Source organism: Tursiops truncatus, chromosome 5, assembly GCF_011762595.2.
Source record: "Tursiops truncatus isolate mTurTru1 chromosome 5, mTurTru1.mat.Y, whole genome shotgun sequence".
Lineage (NCBI taxonomy): Eukaryota > Metazoa > Chordata > Mammalia > Artiodactyla > Delphinidae > Tursiops > Tursiops truncatus.
In genome coordinates, this window is record NC_047038.1 from 115596643 (window position 1) to 115618674 (window position 22032).

At 38.4% G+C, this 22032-nt stretch overlaps 1 protein-coding gene across 3 annotated transcripts in view; it reads left to right on the top strand.

Annotated features, from left to right (window-relative positions):
* The window catches only part of INPP4B (inositol polyphosphate-4-phosphatase type II B), a 717274-nt gene extending 697167 nt beyond the window's left edge, over positions 1-20107 (top strand). For 2 of the 3 annotated variants that reach the window (XM_033857340.2, XM_033857341.2), the window contains one exon: positions 14524-20107. In XM_033857340.2, the coding sequence (XP_033713231.1) occupies positions 14524-14656 (133 nt within the window). In that variant the 3' untranslated portion in view covers positions 14657-20107. The remainder of the gene's footprint in view (positions 1-14523) is intronic. The other variant, XM_073805541.1, reaches the window with a different exon arrangement.
* Positions 20108-22032: the final 1925 nt, after the last annotated feature.

The following is a 22032-nucleotide window of genomic DNA, read 5'->3' on the forward strand; positions in this document are numbered from 1 at the left end:
CACTTCTTGATATGGTCTCAACTGCTGCTGTTGCTTTTTAATCCCATATTTTCTCCCTAGCCCATTGTCATTTGACTCCCATCCATCAGGCCACTTAAACTGTTCAGTTGAACATCACTGATAACTACTTCCTTGTCAAAGCCAGAGATGTAAATAACAATCATATTCGTATTAGATCTATGTCTCAAACTTGAGTCATGTGTTGACCTCTTTAAGAAGAGAGAATTATTGTATACTTTCCTTTCTGACATAAACTAGTTTTAGTATGTTCCTAACATATAGCCAAACATAAAACCAGGTATGAACTCCTCATGCCTTTAGCACGTATACAACTATAAAGCCAAAACAAATATACAAATTACACAGAACAAAACCAACAAAATTTGAGTTAGCATAATTCCTTTCCTGTGACATGATACTGTTTTGCTGAAGTTAAACTGCATGTGAAAGCCGTTCAGTTTGCCTATATTTTCTGTGCTATATGATACAATTCTCCCATCACTTATTTTTTTAAACGAGTATAAAAACTTTGGGTAGCGTGTGCCGTTATTTCAACTTGCTGCCCCTTAGACCCAAAGCATCGTGAGTGCGCTAGGCAATCCCGCATTGTTCTCTCACTGCCCATGATGATGGCATGTAGAAGTTGAGACCAATATAATCATAAACAGTGATGTAAGGCTTAATTACTTGTTTGTTGACTGAAATTCTGCCATTTCTTCCCTTTGACATGTCTTTGGCTTTGACAGGTTCTGTCTGCCACCCTGGTCTTTTCTTATTTGCCTCACACCTTGATTATTTCAATACACTCTTTCTTGGTTTTTCTGCTTCCAATCTCTCTACTTCAATCTACCCTGCATAGTATTTTCAAACTAATTTTTCTAAAACCCAGGTATAGCATGTAGAAACATATAATCTTGTAGTGTCATTTCATGTCCTTATCTCTTTGTTGGACCATGCCCTGTTTCTCTGCCTCATCTTTTCACCATGTTTTTACATAAATACATGCCCCTACACTCTCATCCAGCAAACATGTAACAAACATAACAAACGCCACAAATCCTTGCCTCTATCTTTTTTCTTGTTTTTCTTTGTTAATACCTGGAAGTCCTCTCTCCTTCCCTCCATCTCACTCACACGGCATACCCTAGGGCTATCCCAGGCACACTGGGATGTGTGGTCACCCTAAGCCCAAGCCCACACTGAGAACTCTTTAGATTCAAAACCTTTATTTCATTTTATATTGGAGTATAGTCGACTAGCAATGTTGTATTAGTTTCAGGTGTACAACAAAGTGATTCAGTTATACATATACATGTATCTATTCTTTTTCAATTTCTATATACTATAAAATAAAAAGTTTAAAAAGAGAAAAAGAAATCCCTTTTGAGCACATAGGTGTTTATGCTAATGAGATTTCTGAGACCGGAGCCCCTGAAGAGCATCAAGGTAGGGTTGGTCATCAGAAAGACCAACAGAATAGAGGATTGGAAGGGGGAGGGGCTGGAAATTAAGCTCTATAAAAACTCTTGAACAAAGAGATTTGATCAACTTCCAGATTGGCGAACACATCCAAATGCTGGGAAGGTGACACACCCCAGTTCCGTGAGGGTCAAAAACTCCTGTGCTGGGGACCCTCTGGACCTCACCCTATTACCTCTTCATCGAATTATCATCTTCAGTATCATATATTTCATTCATATTGTAGCATGTGAAATATCCTATATTATGTTATCATTTTATTTAATAAACTGGTAACATTTTTTTAAAAACCTTTATTTCACGTATGGCAATACTACATGTTTTTCTCTAATAATTCTGGGTATGTTGGGCTGCCCTGGGTAGACTGTAAGGCCATGTGTACAGGTACTATAATCTACATGGTTTCTGGCACAATGCAGAATGTAGAAAAGGAAAGTATATCACAGTTGTTAAGAGCACAGACTCAGGAGTCAGAAGGAACCAGATTCACATTCTAGCTCTACCTCTATTACCAGTGTGAGTTTGGATATTCTACCTAGTGTCTCTAAGTTGTCCCATTTGCAAAATGAATCTTTGTACGTACCTCACAGAAGTGGTGTAAAGGTTAAAGGAGATCATTAGGGTTAAGTGATTGGCATTCGTGAAATAGCACTCAGTAAGTGGTCACCTTTATTATTAACTTTCTATGAGCTTAGTTGATGTTTTATGAATGAGTGTTACAGGAACCCATCCATTAGTTTTCTTCCTTCCTGGAATTCTCAGTGGTTTGTGAGTTGGAACAGCAGCTGCCACAGTGACAGAAAGGCTAGTTTTATGCCATAATTATCTAGAAAAAGGAACCAAAGTACCACAGGGATTTCTGAGGAACAGTGAGATCACAGTGAGTCATATATGGACAGTCTCCAGCTCTGCTCCCTCCCAAGCCCAGGGGCATTTCCCCAAAACAAGGTGCCGGACACCTTGTCCTCACGGTGTATAAAGCCTGAGGAATGAGAAAAGGGCTCCTTCCTCTCTGTTAGGGATGGGGCGTGAGAGGAGGTTCTGTTTCATTGTGTGAGGACTGAAGAATATCATGAATCTAATTGTTCTGCACACAATCCCAGCTCTGCACCCTGTGGACTACTTATGAGTTCTTGGTCCTCCTCTGGAGGCCTCTGCTTCCTCATCTGCAAAATGAACGGGTTGGACAAGGTGATCTTTAAGGTTCCCTTCTAGCTCCAACGATCTGAGTTGAAGAAAAGCTTTAAGCAATTCAGAGGGAGCCTAAACAAGAGGAAAGTAGGAAAAAAGGCCCTTTTTTCTAAGCTCTGGGTCTCCGTGTCTTACTCAATTGAACAGAAGAGGGTCGATACAGAATATGATTTCTGACGGATGTGGAAAAAAGCACAAACCAAATGGACGGAAAAGGAAATTGTGGTGCCCTTAGAATTCTTTTGGTTCTCCTGGAATGAAACTACTGATGCATTTTTTATTTTAATCAGAAATTTGACTCGAAGCCATTACTATGGTTGGCTCGGAGTGATATTTTGTACTCTCCCCGATAGCCATCTGTTTGGCAAACAGCACAGCCATTTCAAGAATTATTGCAGAAAATGGTTGCAAGTGACAGAAATAATAGCTCTGTTAGACTCAATTTGATTATCTGCATCAGTGTAGTTACAAAAGCAGACAGAGAAGGGAAGAAATGTATCTGAGATAAAATACTCTCTCCTGGGTCTTATGATTTATAATTGCTGCCTCTGTCTATCACTCTTACAGGGCAGGTTCAAGATGCTGATTCACCCCACCTCCCCATCTATCATACATATAGCCTCTCATTCATTTGTATTTATTTTGCTTTACTCCAGACCTTTATTACTTTTTACCTGGACCACTGCAGTAGGCTCTTAATTGCTCTTTTCTCTAGTCCCTCACCTTCTAATCTATTTTACACATTCCTCCCAAAGAGTTTTTCCTGGAGTTCAACTTCAGTCATGTGACTCCCACTACGTAGAGAGTAATGTTCAATTTCTTTAGCCAGGAGTTTTGGAGCCTCTGTCATTTCAGGATCCATCAACTTTTTCTATATCACTGCCCCTTCCTCTTTCTTTTTATTCTTAGATTGTGGACAGTTCAAACTATTCAAGGCACAAAGCTGGTACTCAAAAAATATTCCCTGGATAAATATCTAAATAAACAGTCCTGTTTGAGTTTTTAACTCAGCATTTTCCCAACTCATTTCATCACAAATATCTTAGGAAATATTATTCTCATGGCATTGTATTCTATATCCTTAGAGGGGCTTGAGAGGTTTAGGTCACAAACGGAAATTAATCAAGACCCATGGCCAATTGCTTATAACTTAGATTAGTACCAAACCAATTTTAAAAAGGAAAAGAAATACCCAGAATTGAACAGAAAAACAAGAGGAAGCATCCATCTGTATCAGTAGAAGATAGCTGGATGTCTTTGTGTGTGTGTGTGTGTGTGTGGTACGCGGGCCTCTCACTGTTGTGGCCTCTCCCGTTGCGGAGCGCAGGCTCAGCGGCCATGGCTCACGGGCCCAGCCGCTCCGCGGCATGTGGGATCTTCCCGGACCGGGGCACGAACCCATGTCCCCTGCATCGGCAGGCGGACTCTCAACCACTGCGCCACCAGGGAAGCCCCGAGAATTCTAAGTTTTTACCGACGACACAAACATTTGCCACATAGCCCCATATCATTTTAAAACAATGTAGTTGAATTTCTTATCACAAAATATGTGTTTATTTTAGAAAATGTCTAAAATAGATAAGCTACAAAAATAGAAAGTATCCTAATTTTAATATTCCTGCTTTTGCTATTTCCTGCTGCCCCATTACAACCAAAGCAGAGTGTGGGTCATTCCCAAGTGCATCTGACATTCTTCTGTTTCCATGCCTTTCCATGTTATTTACATCCCCCCAACCCCATCCAGTTTCTAACTATTGAAATTCTATTCGGCCTTCATCATCCATCACAAATAGACAAAAATAGACAAAAGTCTATTTCTCTAAGATGCCTTCCCTGATCTTTGAATCCTTGCAGCAGATATTAGTGATAATATATGTAAAAAGCACTTTGAGTTACACCTTGGGGTTCTTCCTCCTTGGTGGATTTTATATTTTATAGTCTGTCATTGTGTAACAGTTGTGTAACTGTTGTTTTTAAGCCATGCACTTGTTGTATCCAAAAACTACACTCTAAGATTCTTGAATGCCTTTTATTCTCTTTCACAACGATTTTCATAAGCCTTGACTTCCAGAAGTTGATAAAATAAATTGTAGCAATGTGCTATTTGCTTGGGATGGTGGGAATAAAGGGAGAGCTGGGGATAGAAATGGGAAAAGTTGAAAGGGGGAGAAACAGAGAGACCCTATCCTCCTAGAGAAGACAATGCCAATTCCAGGGGCAAAAACTCTAAACTGATTCTTTTGGTGTGTCCAATTCCAAGATGGGGTGGAAATGAATGTGTAATAATGTTGATTCTGCGGTGGTGATATTGATACTGGTCCATACTCAACTCCATCCATTTCAGATGCAACAAGGATAACCCAAAACAGGAGTTCACCACTGAAAAAGGTTGGCAGGATTTACCTCGCTGACTGGAATCCCATAGAAATGGCAGGGCTGGGAGGGGATTGAAAAACGTGAGAAACCCAAGAGATCGTGGCGAAAGAAGATATAGCTGAACAACTTCTTTATGGTTCAGGAGCTTCGTCTCAGTGCTGAGCAGTTGAAACTATTTCCATCTCCTTGCAGATGGATAAGCACCACTGCTATTTTGACAAGCCTGGCTCCCTATGGGAGACGGAGATGCAGCTGGATTTCCATTCTGTAAAAGCTCTTTGGGAAGTGGTTTCAGGATACGACCAGAAGAGTGCATTCGTTGCTTTGCTATTTGTCTAAATGGGTACATCAGGATTTACTGAAACTTAATAGAGCAGCAAGAGTGGTGAAGGTAGGAAAACGGTTTCTGTTAGTATAAGCAAGATGACGGAGGGTCACAGGCAGGTCGCAGCGGTAGAGATGCTGCCAAGTGGTCCGATTGGTGGATGGATGGATGGATGGATGGCTGTGGGGTGTAAAGAGGGCAGAAGAATCAGGGAGAACTGAGGTGGTTAACATGAATGTCTGAGAATGGTGTCATTTTCTGTGATGCGAAAGAAGGGAGGAGCTGATGTGGAATGGTGGCAGAGGAGGTGGACTCAAGTTAAGATGTGACCTTGAAACTGGACTGAAAGTAAGACTTCTCCTCTGCCCCCTTAGGGTCTCTGGCTGGGCCTGAGAATTAAACTGCCCTAAGACAGAGTAATGGGAGAAAAGCATACACATTTTACATATACATGGCAATTCTCACCAGAAAATGAAGACCCAAAGAAGTGTCGAAACCTCAATAATTTTATACTAGGTTGATCAAAGAAAAGCAATTGTGGAAAAATAACTGAAATATATGGGGACACGGGGTGTGGTGCTAAAGGAAGATAAGAATTCTTTCATCTAGCTCTGCTATATAGAATTCTCTCAGCATTGACTCCCCACATCTAGTGATAAGAATGTTTCTTTCCTGCTGGTAGAGAGAGGGCATCTTTCACGCGGGAATTTTATCTCCTGCTTTCGGGAAGAAAAGGGGAGGTCAGAGCACTCCTCCTGCACCTGCTGTTTTTTCAAGTGCCTTTAGCTCAAAATAATCCTCATGCCAATGTGGCATGTCTGGGGGTGGCATATTCTGCCATGCTTCATTACCTTAAAATGTCTATTAGGCATCCAAGTGAAGATGCAATATATGTGTCTGTAATTCAGAGAAGAGGTGTACGGTAGAGAGAGAAATTTAAGATTCATCATCATACAGTGATAGTTAAGTCATGGGACTGGTTGACTTCTATACTGCCTAAGGGCAGTATATATATAGTACAGGAAGGTAACGTGTGCTGTCCTAAATCCCGGGAGCACTTCAGCATTAGAGAGAGCTAGAGGAGAAAGAGCTGGGACTGAGCAGCTGCACATCTCGTCAAGGTACTTCTTGTCCACACGGAAACTGAGATTTAACAAAAGGAGGGCTAGAGAGGGAACTTTTTTATTTACCTATTTACTTATACCTATTGTTGGGAATGTGGTAGGTGCAGGTGCCTTTACATTATCTCTCAATAATCCTATGGGGTAGATCTTAACATTCTCCCTTTAAAAGGGAAGATTGAAACTTAATCAAATAGATGTTGGGAAGCTGGGCTGATGTTTTTTCCTGTTACACGTTCCTAATGGGTATGTGTTGTTACTGACACCCGCTACTTTCCCGAGCTACTTTCATAATAACATGAGCATATATGGACTTTTATTTTTATTGGGGAGCTGAGGACAGCCCCGCCAGGAAATCTGGCTCTCAACGGATTTACCTCATTATTCTCTGCCTGGTACTTATCAAGAATGGAATCAGAAGTCTTCTATTTCTGCTTGTTACTTTCCTCTTCACTGGGGTATAAAAGTTCTCCCCAATCCAGGAGAGTGCCAAACTAGAGCAGCGAGACAAGGGTTGTTTATATTTTTAAGTACTTTAGCCACAAACACAGTTACAGAATGTTTTAGTGACTAGTCTGGTTTCTTCTCTCTGACTGTTATTTTGAAGCCATTAAAACTAAGTCATCCTGTAGGAGCTCTTGTACAAAGAAAGGCGAATAACACTGCATGGGAAATAGAAAATGAGTCATAGGTATACATCCGCATCTAAGTACCTGTTTCTTTGTAGAAGCACCCTATTTACCTGTTTACGAACTAAGGTATATGGTTTGGTTTGGTTTACTTTTAAAATAATTTCCTTAAACAAACTTCATTCCACATTTCAGCTCCTGTCCAGCCAGGCTGGTGGAAAGTCAGTCTCTATTATTTTGAGCTTTTCCTCTTGCCACGGGTCTTATCTTGCACTGAAACTTCTGGAAGGCTTGTCGGTATCTGTCATCAGCTGCTGATGTGCCCATTTCCTATTCATTATGGTATCTTTAAGCCCCTTCATTTCCTTACATCCAAGCCAAGCTCAAGACAAGGGAACCTTTGGCAAGGTGGACCAGTGACTTAGGGAGAGCCTCCCTAGATGCACCGTGTGGCCCTCCATACTGCGCCACTCCCCACCCCCCCATCCCCCCCCCCCCCCCCCCCCCCCCCCCCCCGCCCACGCACAGACACAGAACAATGCACAGGGATTCACCCTTCGGGCACCAACTTTTGTCCCTTTGTCTTCTCCCCACTGTTTCCCTCTCTTTCTCTCTCTCTCTCTCTCTCTCCCTCCCCGTCTCCCTCTCTGTCCCTCCCTCCCTCCCTCCCTTTCCTTCTCCCTTTCCCGCTCTTTTCTCTTTCAACCCTCAAAGATCCTTTTGCCCCTTCAATGGACACCTCATATTCTCTGTCGTAAGATTAAAGAACAACAAATCTATTGAGTTCAGACAGCGCTTGCTTTCAGCATTGCTAGAATCCCTGAGGCACATGCTTTATGCTACAGCCTAAAATATAAGAGAGGAAAACACAATTTAATACCTCAAAAATTATTTTACCACTGTCTTACATACATTTAAATATAGCAGTCACATCTCATTTAGCCTTCTTTTATCAAAACAAAATTAACCTTAAACACTTCCTCATAAGCATTTTTCTTTAGCCCTTTAATCATTTATGATATTTCTTTCTGGACCTCATCCGAGTATTCACCTTGTTAAAATTCAAAGATCAAAACTGGAATCAATTCTCTGAAAATGGTCTGATGGAAGCAATTATACTTCAGATTCATTCATTCTCTCTTTCTCTCTCTTTTTTTCCTTTTTAAAGTTTTTTATAAAACACTTTCATCAGTCTTGAGTTGTTTTTTTTTGGGCATCTGCACTTTCTTTTCAAAGCAATGTTAAATAGTATCTGAAAGTGTCACTACTTGGAGCCTTGCTTCTTCTGACAAGAAGATATTCCTATTTTCCAGGCACTTTGTAAAACTAAAAGAGTGAAATTGGAAGAAGAATGTAAAAAGTGATACTGGGGAGAATTAAACAATGAAATATGTCACTTTTTTTTTTTAAATTCTGAAAATAGATAAGAATGAGCGAGAACCACTGTCGAGATTAAATACAGTGTCAACATGCTTTGCCTTCTTTGATTTTTGCCCTGTACCCTATTTCCTATTGAACTGTCACCTATTCTATTAGTAGAAAAAATATGCATCTCTAGAGTCAGTTATGTTTTAACAGAATCAAAGAATCACAGGAAGGTAGAGACGAAAGTAATTTTAGAAGTTGCTTAATCTAATCTAGCAACTAGCAAGAAATCACACCTGCCAGTTTCTGAGAGGTAGCGAGAAATCTGTGCTCAAAGGATCACAATCATAAAGTAGAAGGCATGTGGTTTTTCCATTTGACAGACGAAGATAAAAATTCCCTGTCCGCTACTTGCACAGGTTTTATAATCCTTTTTTCACCTGTGGAGATAATAATTCTAACCAGTTTGACTGTTTGTAAGGAATGAATAGATAATATCTATAAAGCAGCTATCACATGATTGGATATGATACATGAGAGATCTCTTTCTTTACTTCAAACACTTCCATTGATTTGCAAGTTGCCCAGACTTTAAACTACTGAATCTTTGACTATCTGAAATCAACAACCACTTAACTATAAGTGTTCCTGTTCTCTAAGCCAATGGAATTCTTCTCATTCCCGTAGCCTTCAGTCTTTTCTGATTTGCCAGGTTCCCAAGCCCACTGTCATCTTCCTGGTGACCATGCTCTGGTATCTAGTTCACAGTAGCCCTCCCCTTAGACTGTCATGTCCAGAAGTGCATGCAGTGCCCTATGGGGAGGACTCCTTCCTCTGAGTGCGATTTTCCTAATACTGCTCTTTCTTTTGTAGCAAACTTGTCTATGATTACTGGAAGCACTCTGTGACCTGGACATTACAAGCAGTGACATAGTCTTATGTCTTCTAAGTAATTTCTTAATTTAGGGGCTTTTCCTGTGGTTGACCTAATGTATTTTGAATTAGATCCTGAAATTCAGTTAAAATGAAGATATCATTTTAAATGTTGCTGGTGATTCAGTAGCCACCGAGGCTAATCTTGATTCTAAGCCAGTGGAAATTATCCCAACCTTGATATTCTTTTATTAAAACGTCCCCTCTGTTTAAAACAGCTGCACCATTTTTTCCAAAAGTCCTGCAAATATACTTTCAATATTCTAATTATAAATTAAATTTTTGGAAAGTTTTGGTAGGTAATTTGGCATCTAAGAGTATTTTGAGTCATTAAATTTCACACTGGACCTTGATCTAAACTGAAAACAAAAACTTCTTCTCTTATTTTTTATCATTTAAGCAAACTGTGAACCAGGCAAACTACATATTCAGGATCCTTTTTTGCCACTTGCTGTCGTAGAAGCCCAGGCAAGGCCTTTAAATTTGTTTTCTCATCTATGAAATGTGTAATTCAACTTGAAGACTTATTAAAGTCACTCTACATCTGAAGAATCTCTGATTTTATGATGTAGGTACCACTCTCAAAGCTCTTCTTGATAAAGACCTACATTATATTCATTTTCACACAGACCTGCCGGTTTAAAATCTGACACAATCCAACATTCTAGAGCCTGAAACATGATGCTCTCTTAAGATCGATTTATCAGATGAATGTAGACTCAAATAAAGTTCTGTAAGATACTGGCTCTAAAATCTTGGCTCAGCATTTCAAGATGGTATGCCTATAGCTCCGAACTTGGATGTAATGAAACGTGAAACAGTCTCATTTTAGCATGGAAGGAAATCAGCTTTCTCGTCAGAAGGAAAGATTTTTCAATTCAGTTTTAACTGGTAATTTTCCTTTGAGGGAGCTTGAAGAGCTGTAGTGGTTAAAGGAATAAACTATCAAATAACAGTACTATTCATGAATAATTACCCAGCAGGGGGAGATAGGAGGATTCTAACTTTTATCTTTAGCGGTCTGACTGATTTGAGAGGATACCTATAGTGGGGGACTTGTGATCTAGGATACAGCAGTAGTTGCCGACAGAAAAGAGGGGGAAATAAGCAAATATCATCAAGGCACGCACGTTGGGTTTTATTTAAGGAAATGTCTCCTTGTGTAGGCAGTGATGTGTTTAAGAGTGAGACATTTCCTTTTACTTGTTTCTATTTTAAGTGATTGCTTTGACAGGTCTTTGAAGGAAAAGAAAATCATTTTCTATCCTGCAGGTTCAGTAACTGCCCTTAAATGTCAGATCATGTCACATTTTCAGTGGAGACAACATTGTGATTTGCTTCCATGGTGATCTACCAGTCAGTGATGGCTAAAACTAATGACCTTGGATTATCGGGGTACCGTGCAAGGCAGCCACTAATTAATTATTTGTCATAATCTCCCAGGGAGGAAATTACTAATGTTATTACTTAGTACATCCTTTGCATTTACGCTAGCAGAGTGCTGAAAAATTCATTTGTGGCCCTGAAGTAATAACCATTTGTGCTGTTCTTAGCAGGAAGCAAGGAAGCAGCCCCAAGAGCACCTGTGTCCCCTCGGTGATATAGTCAGGGCCTCAAGCTCTATGTGCTGTGGCAGGCTTGTAGGCTACGTTGCTTTCAAATTTCAGCTGAATAATAGAATGACTATGTCAGAGGCATTTTTAATATATTATTCTAATCTCCAGAGATTGCAGTTAGTAAGCAACAAATTAATTCAATTATAAAACTGCCCCTCAAAAAAAAATCTTTTCATGTAGCACTTTTTACTTGGAAGGCATATTCAACAAGCAGACTTGGAAAATATTAAATGTGCTCTGGCAGTTGTAGGGCAAAAAAGCCATCTGGTATGAATGAGTCACCTGTATTTGGAGTAAGGACGGTTACAAGATCCTTTCAACTTACTGGTCGGCCAGTTGTCTGTTCCTCAGCCAGAGCCTGTCTACAGGTGGTCCCACTGGGAAAGAAAGAGTATTTCTATACTATTATTGATAGATTGTGGTTAATATTTAACCTAAATTTGTAATCAGAATTTAATATTTATATTATGATAGATAGATAGATAGATAGATAAATGATATAGGAGACTGTGTACTTCTCTCTTAACAAGGAAAGAAACGAAGGTTTTAACAAGCTTAAGATTTGCTACAGATAACCTTCATCTTAATAATGGGCAGGAGGGAGCGTTAGTGAAGATGATATTAGAGAAATAATATTGGACAAGGAAGCTTTTCTTAGTCACATTCAAAGGTATCCATACTTTAAAATCTACTGCATGTTTCCTACCTAGTGAGCAGTAGAAAGTTAAACAAGTAACCAAGTACAACTGACAATAGGAATTATGCAGCCCTCCCTTTCACTCAATAAACCACTCATTTTCCAGATAATATTCTATTTCACTTTGACACTGGCGCCATAGTCCTTAGGTCTTAACCGAACAACAAGGAAGCACCAGAGCCCAGCCCAGCGTGATTGATTTGGTGTTTTAAACTGAGATCGCTGTTTGAAATAATTACCACTGCTGTTTGTCCACATGTGGCCACTGGATGTGGTCGACACCAGGTCAAAAAAATCTCTGTGTAGGAGGTTTTCAGAAGCTGCAGCTGGTTGAAAGGGGGTCACGGATGCTAAGGGGCTCGTGTAGAAGGTACCTTTGCATATACAGCCCTGTTCATAGACCAAGCAACAGCTGGCTTTCTGCCTCAAAACCTGGAGGAGCTGACAGAGATCAAAAACTCCTTGACAACTGAGAGTGACTGAAATTCTGAATACTCTGAATACTGATGAACTATACCGTAGAAAAGCATTTGTATTTTCAACTTACATCAGTATGGCGGATTTCAGATGTGCCGTAATTGGAACTCCTTTTAAGCCCAATTACAAATGCTTATTTTTCACTTTTACAGAAAACACACAACCTGGAAATTTAGAATCTTTTATTTTTCAACACGTACTCTGTAAATATGGATCTCTTTGCAGTTCTGGAGAGTCCATAGGAGATAGATTTGGCTTCATTTTAGGAAGATGAGCAGAGCAACATAATTTATGAGCTGAACCGATGAAAGGGTGCTGAGTCGGGTTTGGTTCAACTAGTCTTATGGCTGGCAAGGATGACATGTCAGATATTTCATTCATTTTAAATACCAAGCCATTTCCATTAATCATTTTTATAACTTTAAATACATTATATAGGTACAGTAACAATAGACAGTGTGTTTAAATGTGCCAGACACGTCCATTTCCTTCACTACATACTGTGTTTCTCATTTCATTTTCCAAAGATGTACTTATCGGATTATTTTTATGGGCTGATCCATATTTTAGTTTTATTCATGTAGCCTTGTCTATTGGCCCCGTTATGCTTCTCTGACTCTTCCTTGTGCATATACATATTCAACCCATGTGAGTATCATCATAGCATTTCTCTCTTCCTTTTTGCACAAAAGCCCAGTTGGAAAAAATACGCAGGATGCATTTGGGGCTATTTAGCATGAAAACTTCATCTGAAACTGCTGTATTATATAGGATAATGTGTTGTATTTCAGGCTATTTAAGGTTGAGTTTCTTTACTGTGTGAACGCTATACTATTTTCTTTTCTCCCCTAACTCCCCACCCCCCCCACCCCCCGTTTAACAGCAGACAAACCCAGGGAGCACTGAATGAATCTGATGATCCTGAAACAGGCTGTCTAACTGATAACAAGGCAACTTCTCGACACTTCTATCCTGTCGCCTTGCTGCTTGTCAGCTCACACCTGCTAGTTGTGTGGCTTATTTTAAGTCTTGCATTACTATTAGCCAAATACCAATAAGTTTTATGTTGTACTCCTTTCTTTTCTACAACTGACAATGGACTTTAAATTATGGGGACAATGCTGTAATTTCTACATTTTCAGAGTCACAGAATTTAAAAAAAAAACACAACAAATGTTTGAATTGTAAGTGTTTTATGTGTTTTTCCTAAAATCTAAAAAAAAAAAAAGAAGTACTATGCATTAAGTGAATTATTTTGCTCTTTTGTTCATGGAGAAGTGTTTCCCTCTGTTAACTAGCTCAAGAAGAAATTTTAAATTCCTGCCTTTGGCATAAGACAAAGAACAGAATCCTGAAAGCTTGACGTTCTGCCTCTTCTCTTCCTCTTCCCATTAAATTTATTTAAAGAAATTAAGACTGAATTTGCACAAACCCTGAGAACCTGAGACAAGTCCTAGAGATGTGGGAGGTTCCAGACTTGATTTCCACTGTGCCGATCTCATTGTCGCCATCAGCTGATAGAATCTTCTGTTTGATATCTCAACCTGTTCGTTCTGTGATTTCTTTCCTGCAATTAACCCTTTTCTGTCAAGTAACTTTCTGGAGAGAATGGCTATTTATGTTTTGTAATTAAATGAACCCGTTTGTAACCATGGTTTGGGTTGATTTGGCTCTCAGAGTACTTTTCTATTCTTTTTAACAAAGTCTTGTTTGTGTCTCGATGCCCCATTTTCAGCACCTGTGACTTTTGTACTGTCTGTACACAAGCACTCCTCTTGATAAAGCTGAGACTTGGACCAGGCTGTCTGGAAAGCCATTTTCCTCTTCGTTGCACAGCTAAAATAATGCAGTCAAATAGAGATGAAACTTTCCTTTAAAAATCTATATGGCCAGACTTAATAAATTAAATGCCTTATTCCTAGAACCTACATCCTTAGGGCTATGTGTAGATGTTCATGTGTTTTAAAGAGACTGAGAAATTCATTTGTGGAAAAGTTATAAAAAGGCAGATATATTTATGAAACGAAAATGAAGCTGTATTGTGGAACAAATTATATTTAAAGAGTTTATTAAACCTTAAATATATGTTAAGAGCAAAGGGACTCTACTCATCTTTTTTCTGAGGGCAATAATGGTATTGGGCCTGGCCTAGGATTTAATTTTGTAAGATGTATCATCATTTGTGAAAAAAAAAATGTAGAGTTGAATCTTTGTTATTTTTACTTGGACTGTTGCTGCAACTCTGCATTGGACAAATAAAGCATATTTATTTATTCTGTGTTTCATGAAGTTGTCCTTTTTCCCCTTTCACCAGAGAAGGCTGCCGCATAGAAAATGTACTGAAGAATATCAAATGCAGGAAGTATGCTTTCAACATGCTACAGCTGATGGCTTTCCCCAAGTACTACAGACCTCCAGAGGGGACTTATGGAAAAGCTGACACCTAAGTTTACCAACATGTAAATAAACAGGAACACAAATACGCTTCCGCTGGATAATCTCTACCTTTTTTACGTTTTCATTGTCATGAATTTGTGGAGGGAGGTGATCAGGGATATTTGCCCAAGTCTAGGAATTACTTGAATTAGTTATCAGCATATGACTCTGAAAGAAATCCATTAAACAAACCTTAAATCATATCGCGTTTCTAGGTCTAAGCTCGTATTGATTCTCGCTGGTTGAGATCAGCTCAGAAAGTGTACATTTCATTCATGGGGTATTTTAATGAAAGACATTCTGAGAAAAGCTAGGTCGCTACAGGGGACCTGGGGGTGATTCAGAGAGTGGCCTTCTCCACTCCAAAGCTATGATAGAGTGTAAAGGGAAGAGAGACTTTGAGATATTATTCCATAGCCTTTCTCACAAATAACCTGAGAGCCCGTTTTTGGGCTTTAAAAAATATTTTTCTAGTTACTTGAGACTAGGGAGAGTTAACTCATGATTTTGACTACAGAAGCAGTTTATGTGTGCTTGTAAGGACTTTTGTCATCCAGTGGAGGTGTGACAGGTCCTCCTAAACACGTAGATGGACAGTGTTAGTAAAGCAGTAAAAATACTTTTCAAAAGCATAGTATCTTCTCAAAACTCTGACTTAGGTTCGATGGCCCCATCAGCCTGAACTTTATGTAGTCAAGTTCATGAAAAACTGTAAAATATCTTTGAGGTGTTTTCTAGCAGTCATCTTGGTATAGAATGTAGATGGTGTAAGTATGCATTGTCTAGCATAGATTAGTATACGTGAATAAACCTTTTAAAACATAGGCCACCATAACTAATGATAAACCAAAACAATTATTTCTCTTAAATGGAATTTCACATTTGCCCTTACTTAGTAAAATAACACTGAAAGTTTTCCAAAACTCCAAATCAGAAGTTGCCTTAGAGATCATCATGTATAACACCATTATAAATGGCTACATTAAAGCACAAGGAAGATATACCCCCAGTTACCCAGCTAGATAATTTTAGAACCCTGGTTACAATCGCTTCTTACCTTCTTAGCTTGTGGCTTGTCTGTTCTCTAAATTGCCGCGCTAAATATATGCATGCAGATTTGGGAAGAATGCTAGTTAGTTAAATAGAAATTGGCATTTACTGCTGGAATTGAAGCTTGGAGTATAAGGGTCTGAACAAATGAGATTTTTTTCCTCCAAATTTTAAGAATCTATTCTTTTTCCTTTCTTATCAGAGGAGCATGCCATCCAGAGCATAAATCTCCCTTGGAAATGCCAGAGGCCTGTTCCACTGACACTTCTTAGCTGTTACCACATGTGGATGGTCTTAGGGGCTTTCCATAGCTGATGTAATAGCTCCTCCACGAAGATGCCTGTTGAAATGAGAATTCCAAACATATCTCTAGGCTCATATTAGGTTTTTCAAATTACTGCGTTTTAGATAACGCTTTGGGGCTTTTAATGCCAGTATTATTAATCTATTATTTTAGTTAAGGACTTGTGGGCATTATACTTGAGGCAGGTGTCAAAACTATTTACAGCCTTTTTCATAAGAAGATGCTGTGTACCGTGGATCTACTCATGGACAGGTTATCTTGGTGTTCTCCTTTATGCCTCGTTCTTCATTTCACTGAGTAAATATAATCTTTGAATTGTTCAATTTCATTTGAAAATGGTAGCGTTTGTGATTATTTTCATTATCCCACTGGATTTAAGGTACAGAGCTTGGGATGACAGAGGTTTCCCTGAGTAACTATGAAGCCTCATTCAGTATATCAAACGGTAGTCTGAGTTCCAAGATAACTTAGCTGATTTATCATCTTGTCAATATTCTTATAAACAATAGCTTTTTGTTTGTATTTTTAAGAATGAAACCTCTTGACTCAAATATGGAAAAAAATATTAACTACAAAGCCAACAGTAGAGTTTTGGGAAGACATTTCAAAGACCTTTTGCTTCTTTATTAAGTACTCATATAAAAATTCTAAAAGAGTAGAGCTGACTGTAATACAAATGCATGTAAGTTCTCATTTATTATTAGCATAATCATCTGCATTTCCCTACTGGAAGCTTATATTTGTGCACACTTCTAAAAGTGGATTTCATCCAGAAAATTTTTGTTTCTTATTGACAACAATGTTGCTCCTTTCCTGAGAGGTATTCCAAGTATCCTTGGAAAACTACTTCATTATTTCTTAAATTATTAACGCTTTCTAAATCAAAGGAAAAATATGAAACAAAAAGTTTTAAAATCTCTTTTGTACAAACACAGGCTCAGTCATGCTTTTCCATCTTCATTTTCGTTTAAAAGATGCACCAATCGTTCTATTTTAAAGGATCACGTTGAGTCAGAAACTGAACCAAGAAAGTAACATTTCCAAACAAGACAATTTTTTTGGTTCAAAAACATGTTTGCCCTCTGATATCCTTAAATGTAGATAAAAATTCTGTATTTGCTATTTACAAAGTCCTATAGAAAACATATTTAAAAACAAGGGAAGGTGGAATCCTAATTATGTTTGGCCCAGGGACCAAAGATCCAGAGCCTGAAAATGTCCTACAAAACAGCTGAACATTAAAGTTTGAAATATTTTATTGAATCAGACCCACATTTTAGATGCACCCATTCATTTATTTCTTGTGTGGTTGTTTCTTTCTTGTAAATATTGCCTTGGGTTTTGTCTACACTCTGCCCAAACCATCCTTTGATGTAAATAGTTTGGTCAATCCAACAACCCAGTGAGTCAGAGCAACCATCTGATCCTGCTTACAAATGGTACTGAAATGACCAACTGCCCAGTTAGAGCAGGAGCCCAGGTAACTAACCTCTAGTCCTTACTTTATAAGACTAACAGCTCTTCTTCTGAGGAACTGTGAAGTCTTAAAAGCTAGCATCTGGATGAAGGATACTTCCCTTTTTCTTTCTCTCAGCTAAGTATAGTATTTTGCACAGAATAAGATGGTGGAAAAGAAAAAGATTTGTGTAGAGCCATGCTTTTCTTCCCAAGCAAATCAAACCCCCTCCTATGTCAAGTTAGATACATGCCAAGAGGAGGATAACAGTGGTGTGCTGGAAAGTGGCTCATGCTGACTTATGATAGCTATCACTAAATTCTGTAAGCCAGTTTTGAAAACACAGCCATCATTAAATATTAAACTATAAAATACAGTTGAATAGATTTTATTAAAAACAAAGGTAATAATCAAAACTTACCGATTCCTAATTGTTTTAGTACATTTTACTATTGACCTCTGCCCTCGAGGTTGTTTATGTCAATGGTATCTGTCCAGTGGAAACACAATATTATAATGTGCTAACTGTGCCTCTCTCTCTTCCTGACCCCAGTTCAGTAACATCACATCCCTAGCTTGAAATTGACCACAGTGGGAGTTACACCACAGAAACTTCCAAATGCTACCAACCCATACTTTGAACTCCTGGAAAGCCAGTTGTCAAACAATTACCAGCACATAACTGAATGCCGCCATCACTTTTTCTCCAGAAAATAACCAATAATGGGAAGCAGTATTAAATTACTAGAATGATATAAGATGCAATCACTCATCTTCAGATGGCTACAATTTTGATTTGGTTTTTACCCTCTTTAAAGACTCCTATTAGACTATAAGTAATATTTGATGTTTATATTTTATTCATAATTAAATTATTTAATCCTAACGATGTGTTTTAAAAACGTCTCTCTCTATGATGTTCTGCAAGAGGAACCTCAGCAATGCAGCTTTAGTGTACGTAATAACAACTTCAGGCTAAATTCACGGAAATGGTAGCCTAATTAGTGTATCACTAAAAATGTGCTTCAGTATCAATTTTTAAGTTTATCAGTTTAGCATTAGCTAAAAGAAGAAAAACGGTAACATATTACCATGCCCAGATTCTAATAAATATAGCTCAATTGAAAGCCCAACTGTTAGATTAAACAAGTGAAACTCTGGCAGCATACTAAACCACACAGATGTTTTAGGTGTTTGATTTCCAAACAGGATGGTCTATCCATGGTTTAGTTCAATAGACAGGGCACCTTTTGTAATCTTTTGAGAAACAAATTAACTCTTATCACCATTTAAGAAACTGGTCTGAGAAAAAACTGATCAGCAGTTGCAGAGGGAAGCAAACATATTGAACACAAGGCATCCCAAGTAGCTGGAGACTTCACAAATTATGCGCTGCTGAAGAGAATGATTTGCTGAGAGTTGTATAGTGGATTGACAATTTCAGGTGAATTCACAGATTCACATTCATTTAGCCCAGCTGTAATCGGCAAAAGCTATGCCCTTTCCCCCCCATATTTATGTTTCATTGCTTTATAAACAAAGTACTGATGTATTAGAGCTTTTGTTTCTTTGGAAGATTTAAGTTAGAACTTTTCCAAACAGATGCTATCTCTAGCAAAGACTGTCTTTAAGAACAGAAAAATACAGTTAATGTTTTAGATAAAATATGGCAGGCCAATTAGGTATAAAGGTAAGGTATGGAAATTTGGATTTTTCCTTCCTGAGTCATAGTGTACATTAATCACTCTTTTAATTTTATTTCTAAGCAAGTAAGGGGAATCTAAAACATTGCTGATGTCAAAGAAATCATATCAGGCTGTTAGTAACAAGGAGGTAGGAAAAAATTGTAAAGTCATATTAACTTTAAAAATGTACATGCCATCAACTCTGCTGAGTTTGAACTTTTATAGATTGCATGAATATTTAGAATTTTAAATTTGAAAAGGAAAACAAGACTCACAGTTAAGTATAGTACCCAGAGAGACTGAACATTAAAGGAGAGAAGACCTAATACAAGTGATGTTGCTTGATAAACCATTCTTTTAAGATGTTGCACTTGCACACACGGTATGAATACATTCACAATCTTCCTAAAATCATCAAAATTACTCCAAGGCCATAAAGGGTCACAACTCAGCAGTACATCTTTAATGATGACTTGGTGCGGTTTTATTGACTAGCAGGCAATATTGACTCAAATATTGGCAAAATTGCTCTATTATCTTTATAGTTCTTCTGATGCTTTTATATCGCTATCAATAGTAAAAACCATTTCATGTCAAAGGGCTTTCAAACTTTTAAAAGGCAGGCTCCAAGTGTTTGTAAATGTATAGACACTCCCATTTTATGGCACATGTGCAATCCTTTGTACACATATACTCATATGAAGATTTTATTATTTTATTTAACCTAATATCTGATTTTCAGATTCTTGCAGTACTTATCGGAAACATTGGCATTTGCTTTAATGTTAAATGTATATTCTAGATCAACCAATAATGTATAGTCCCAGGAAATGAGGCACAAATAGGTTAGATCATTTTATATTGGTATTTGAAGAAATATCATTTTGTTTTATTGTTCTGTGTAAACCATATTCATTGTACACTGTGTGTATATTTTTGTTTAAATAAATGTGATTTTTATTTTTTATGTTTCTGTCTTTTTCATTTCAAATGTCAAATTATACATTTTTGTCATTTTTGTCAATGTAGCAATATCTAAAAATTCATTAAAATAACAGTAGGATAGCCTAAACAGTATCTCAAAGAGAATAGACTAATTTTCCGATGAACTACAATTACAGTGCAAATTTTACATTGATGGTAGATCAGTCTCATATAGCAGAATGCATCTTTCAGGGTTGCTATTCTGTGGGACCAAAATCAACCATAATTTTAAAAGATGCAAGAACCAGATGTCAATGCTTCAACTCTGGGCAAATCCCTAATCTTTGTAATCCTGATTATATTAGTCATTTGAGCACATGAGATAACTTTTCCTTATTGGCTCTTTGGATCTGATCAATTATAATTCATTATAGTAGTTGATAGTAGAAGGTAAATCCCAAGGAGTTTTAATTTGATCTTGTAGCAAAAAAAAAAAAAAAAAAAAAAAAAATGAGGCTCTTGATTGCATGGAAAGAAAGAAAGAAGTTTTGCCATCTGGAGAATTTCAAGAACATATCTGATCCTGTAGCAAGAACGTCTTCTGTCACGTCATCATCATCAGTATATGTTCATACTAATGTGTCTTTCTACATCTGAGCAGGAACAGTGCTGGAGCTAACCCCATGGGGAAACAATGCATAGTGAATTATAGCAAAATGCTGCCTGCCATTAAGCAGTATAGTAGCCTGAGTGAGGTAAGAGTACTCTTCTGTCTTAAACATCCATGCAAAAGTTTCTCGAGTGTCGTAAGTGACATACGAACACAAAGTCAGAGTACAAGGGACTCAGAAAATTTGTTCCAGAGCTATAGTTTGATCTCTCCAGAGAGGGGAATCGAGAGGGTGGGTGGATATAGTTGGAGCATGTCAAGCCAAAGTAGCCACCACATGGGCGTGATTCTGCGGCTATAACAGCAGAAACTGAGTTCTCTGTTCTCTCAGTGATCCTGATGAATAAGAGTGACCCAAGAACAGATTTTTAAATAACTTGTACCTAAAAGGTAAAATGAGAGAGGAAAGCACACTTGGGTAGAATACCAAGCATGTGATACTCAGCTACTAAAAGCTCCCTTCTATCCTAAGCCATATGAGTGTATGACTATCGCCCTTCATTTCAGAATTAAACAATAGCAATGAGGAGGAGGATCTGCTTCTTGCCTAGGGTGATGACTTCTCAGTTTTCAAACCAATTGGCCATAAACCACCACCTCCTTGGTGCTAATTGACCTCTTTTGAATTTGAGTGTGCTGCACTTAACTGCTGTTTCTGCTTCCTTTGCTTGCTTCTTACATGTAGGAATTACCCAAATCAGTATTCTACTTTTCTCATTCGATACACTGTCTTTTGAGGTCTTCAACTGTCTAAGGAGAAAACTCCAGGGCCAAAGAATGTGGGCTTTTGAGTCAGAATGCCTGAATGCAAATCTGATTCCCCCACTCCATTAGATGCGGACATATGTCAAGTTACTCAGTGTTTCCATGTCCTCACATTCTTATCTGTAAAATGAGGGTAATAATATGACAATATTTCTTGATAAAAGGGAGCGAGAAAATGTATGTTCAGCCCTTTGCCCCATGCTCACCATGCTGGTTCTTCTCTGTTGGCCCTCAGCCTGCATTCCCACTGTGGTTAAGGCTCCTGAAGTCCCACCCCCTGGCACATAAGGGCTGGATGACTAAAAACTACATTTCCTCAGCACTCTTGCCACGAGAGTTCAGGATATCCTATAGGTTCTGCCAATGAGACCCACCTACGCCATATTTGGAAGGCAGGGAGGCAGGAAGTGTTTACCCCTTGTGCACCCAAGTGGGCACACAGGTATAATCCAAGTAGAGGGTAAGCAGCAGCTGGATTTCCACGCTCATTGTCAGTTCTGCAGCTTGCTAGGGGTGGTGGCTGCGACTTCGGC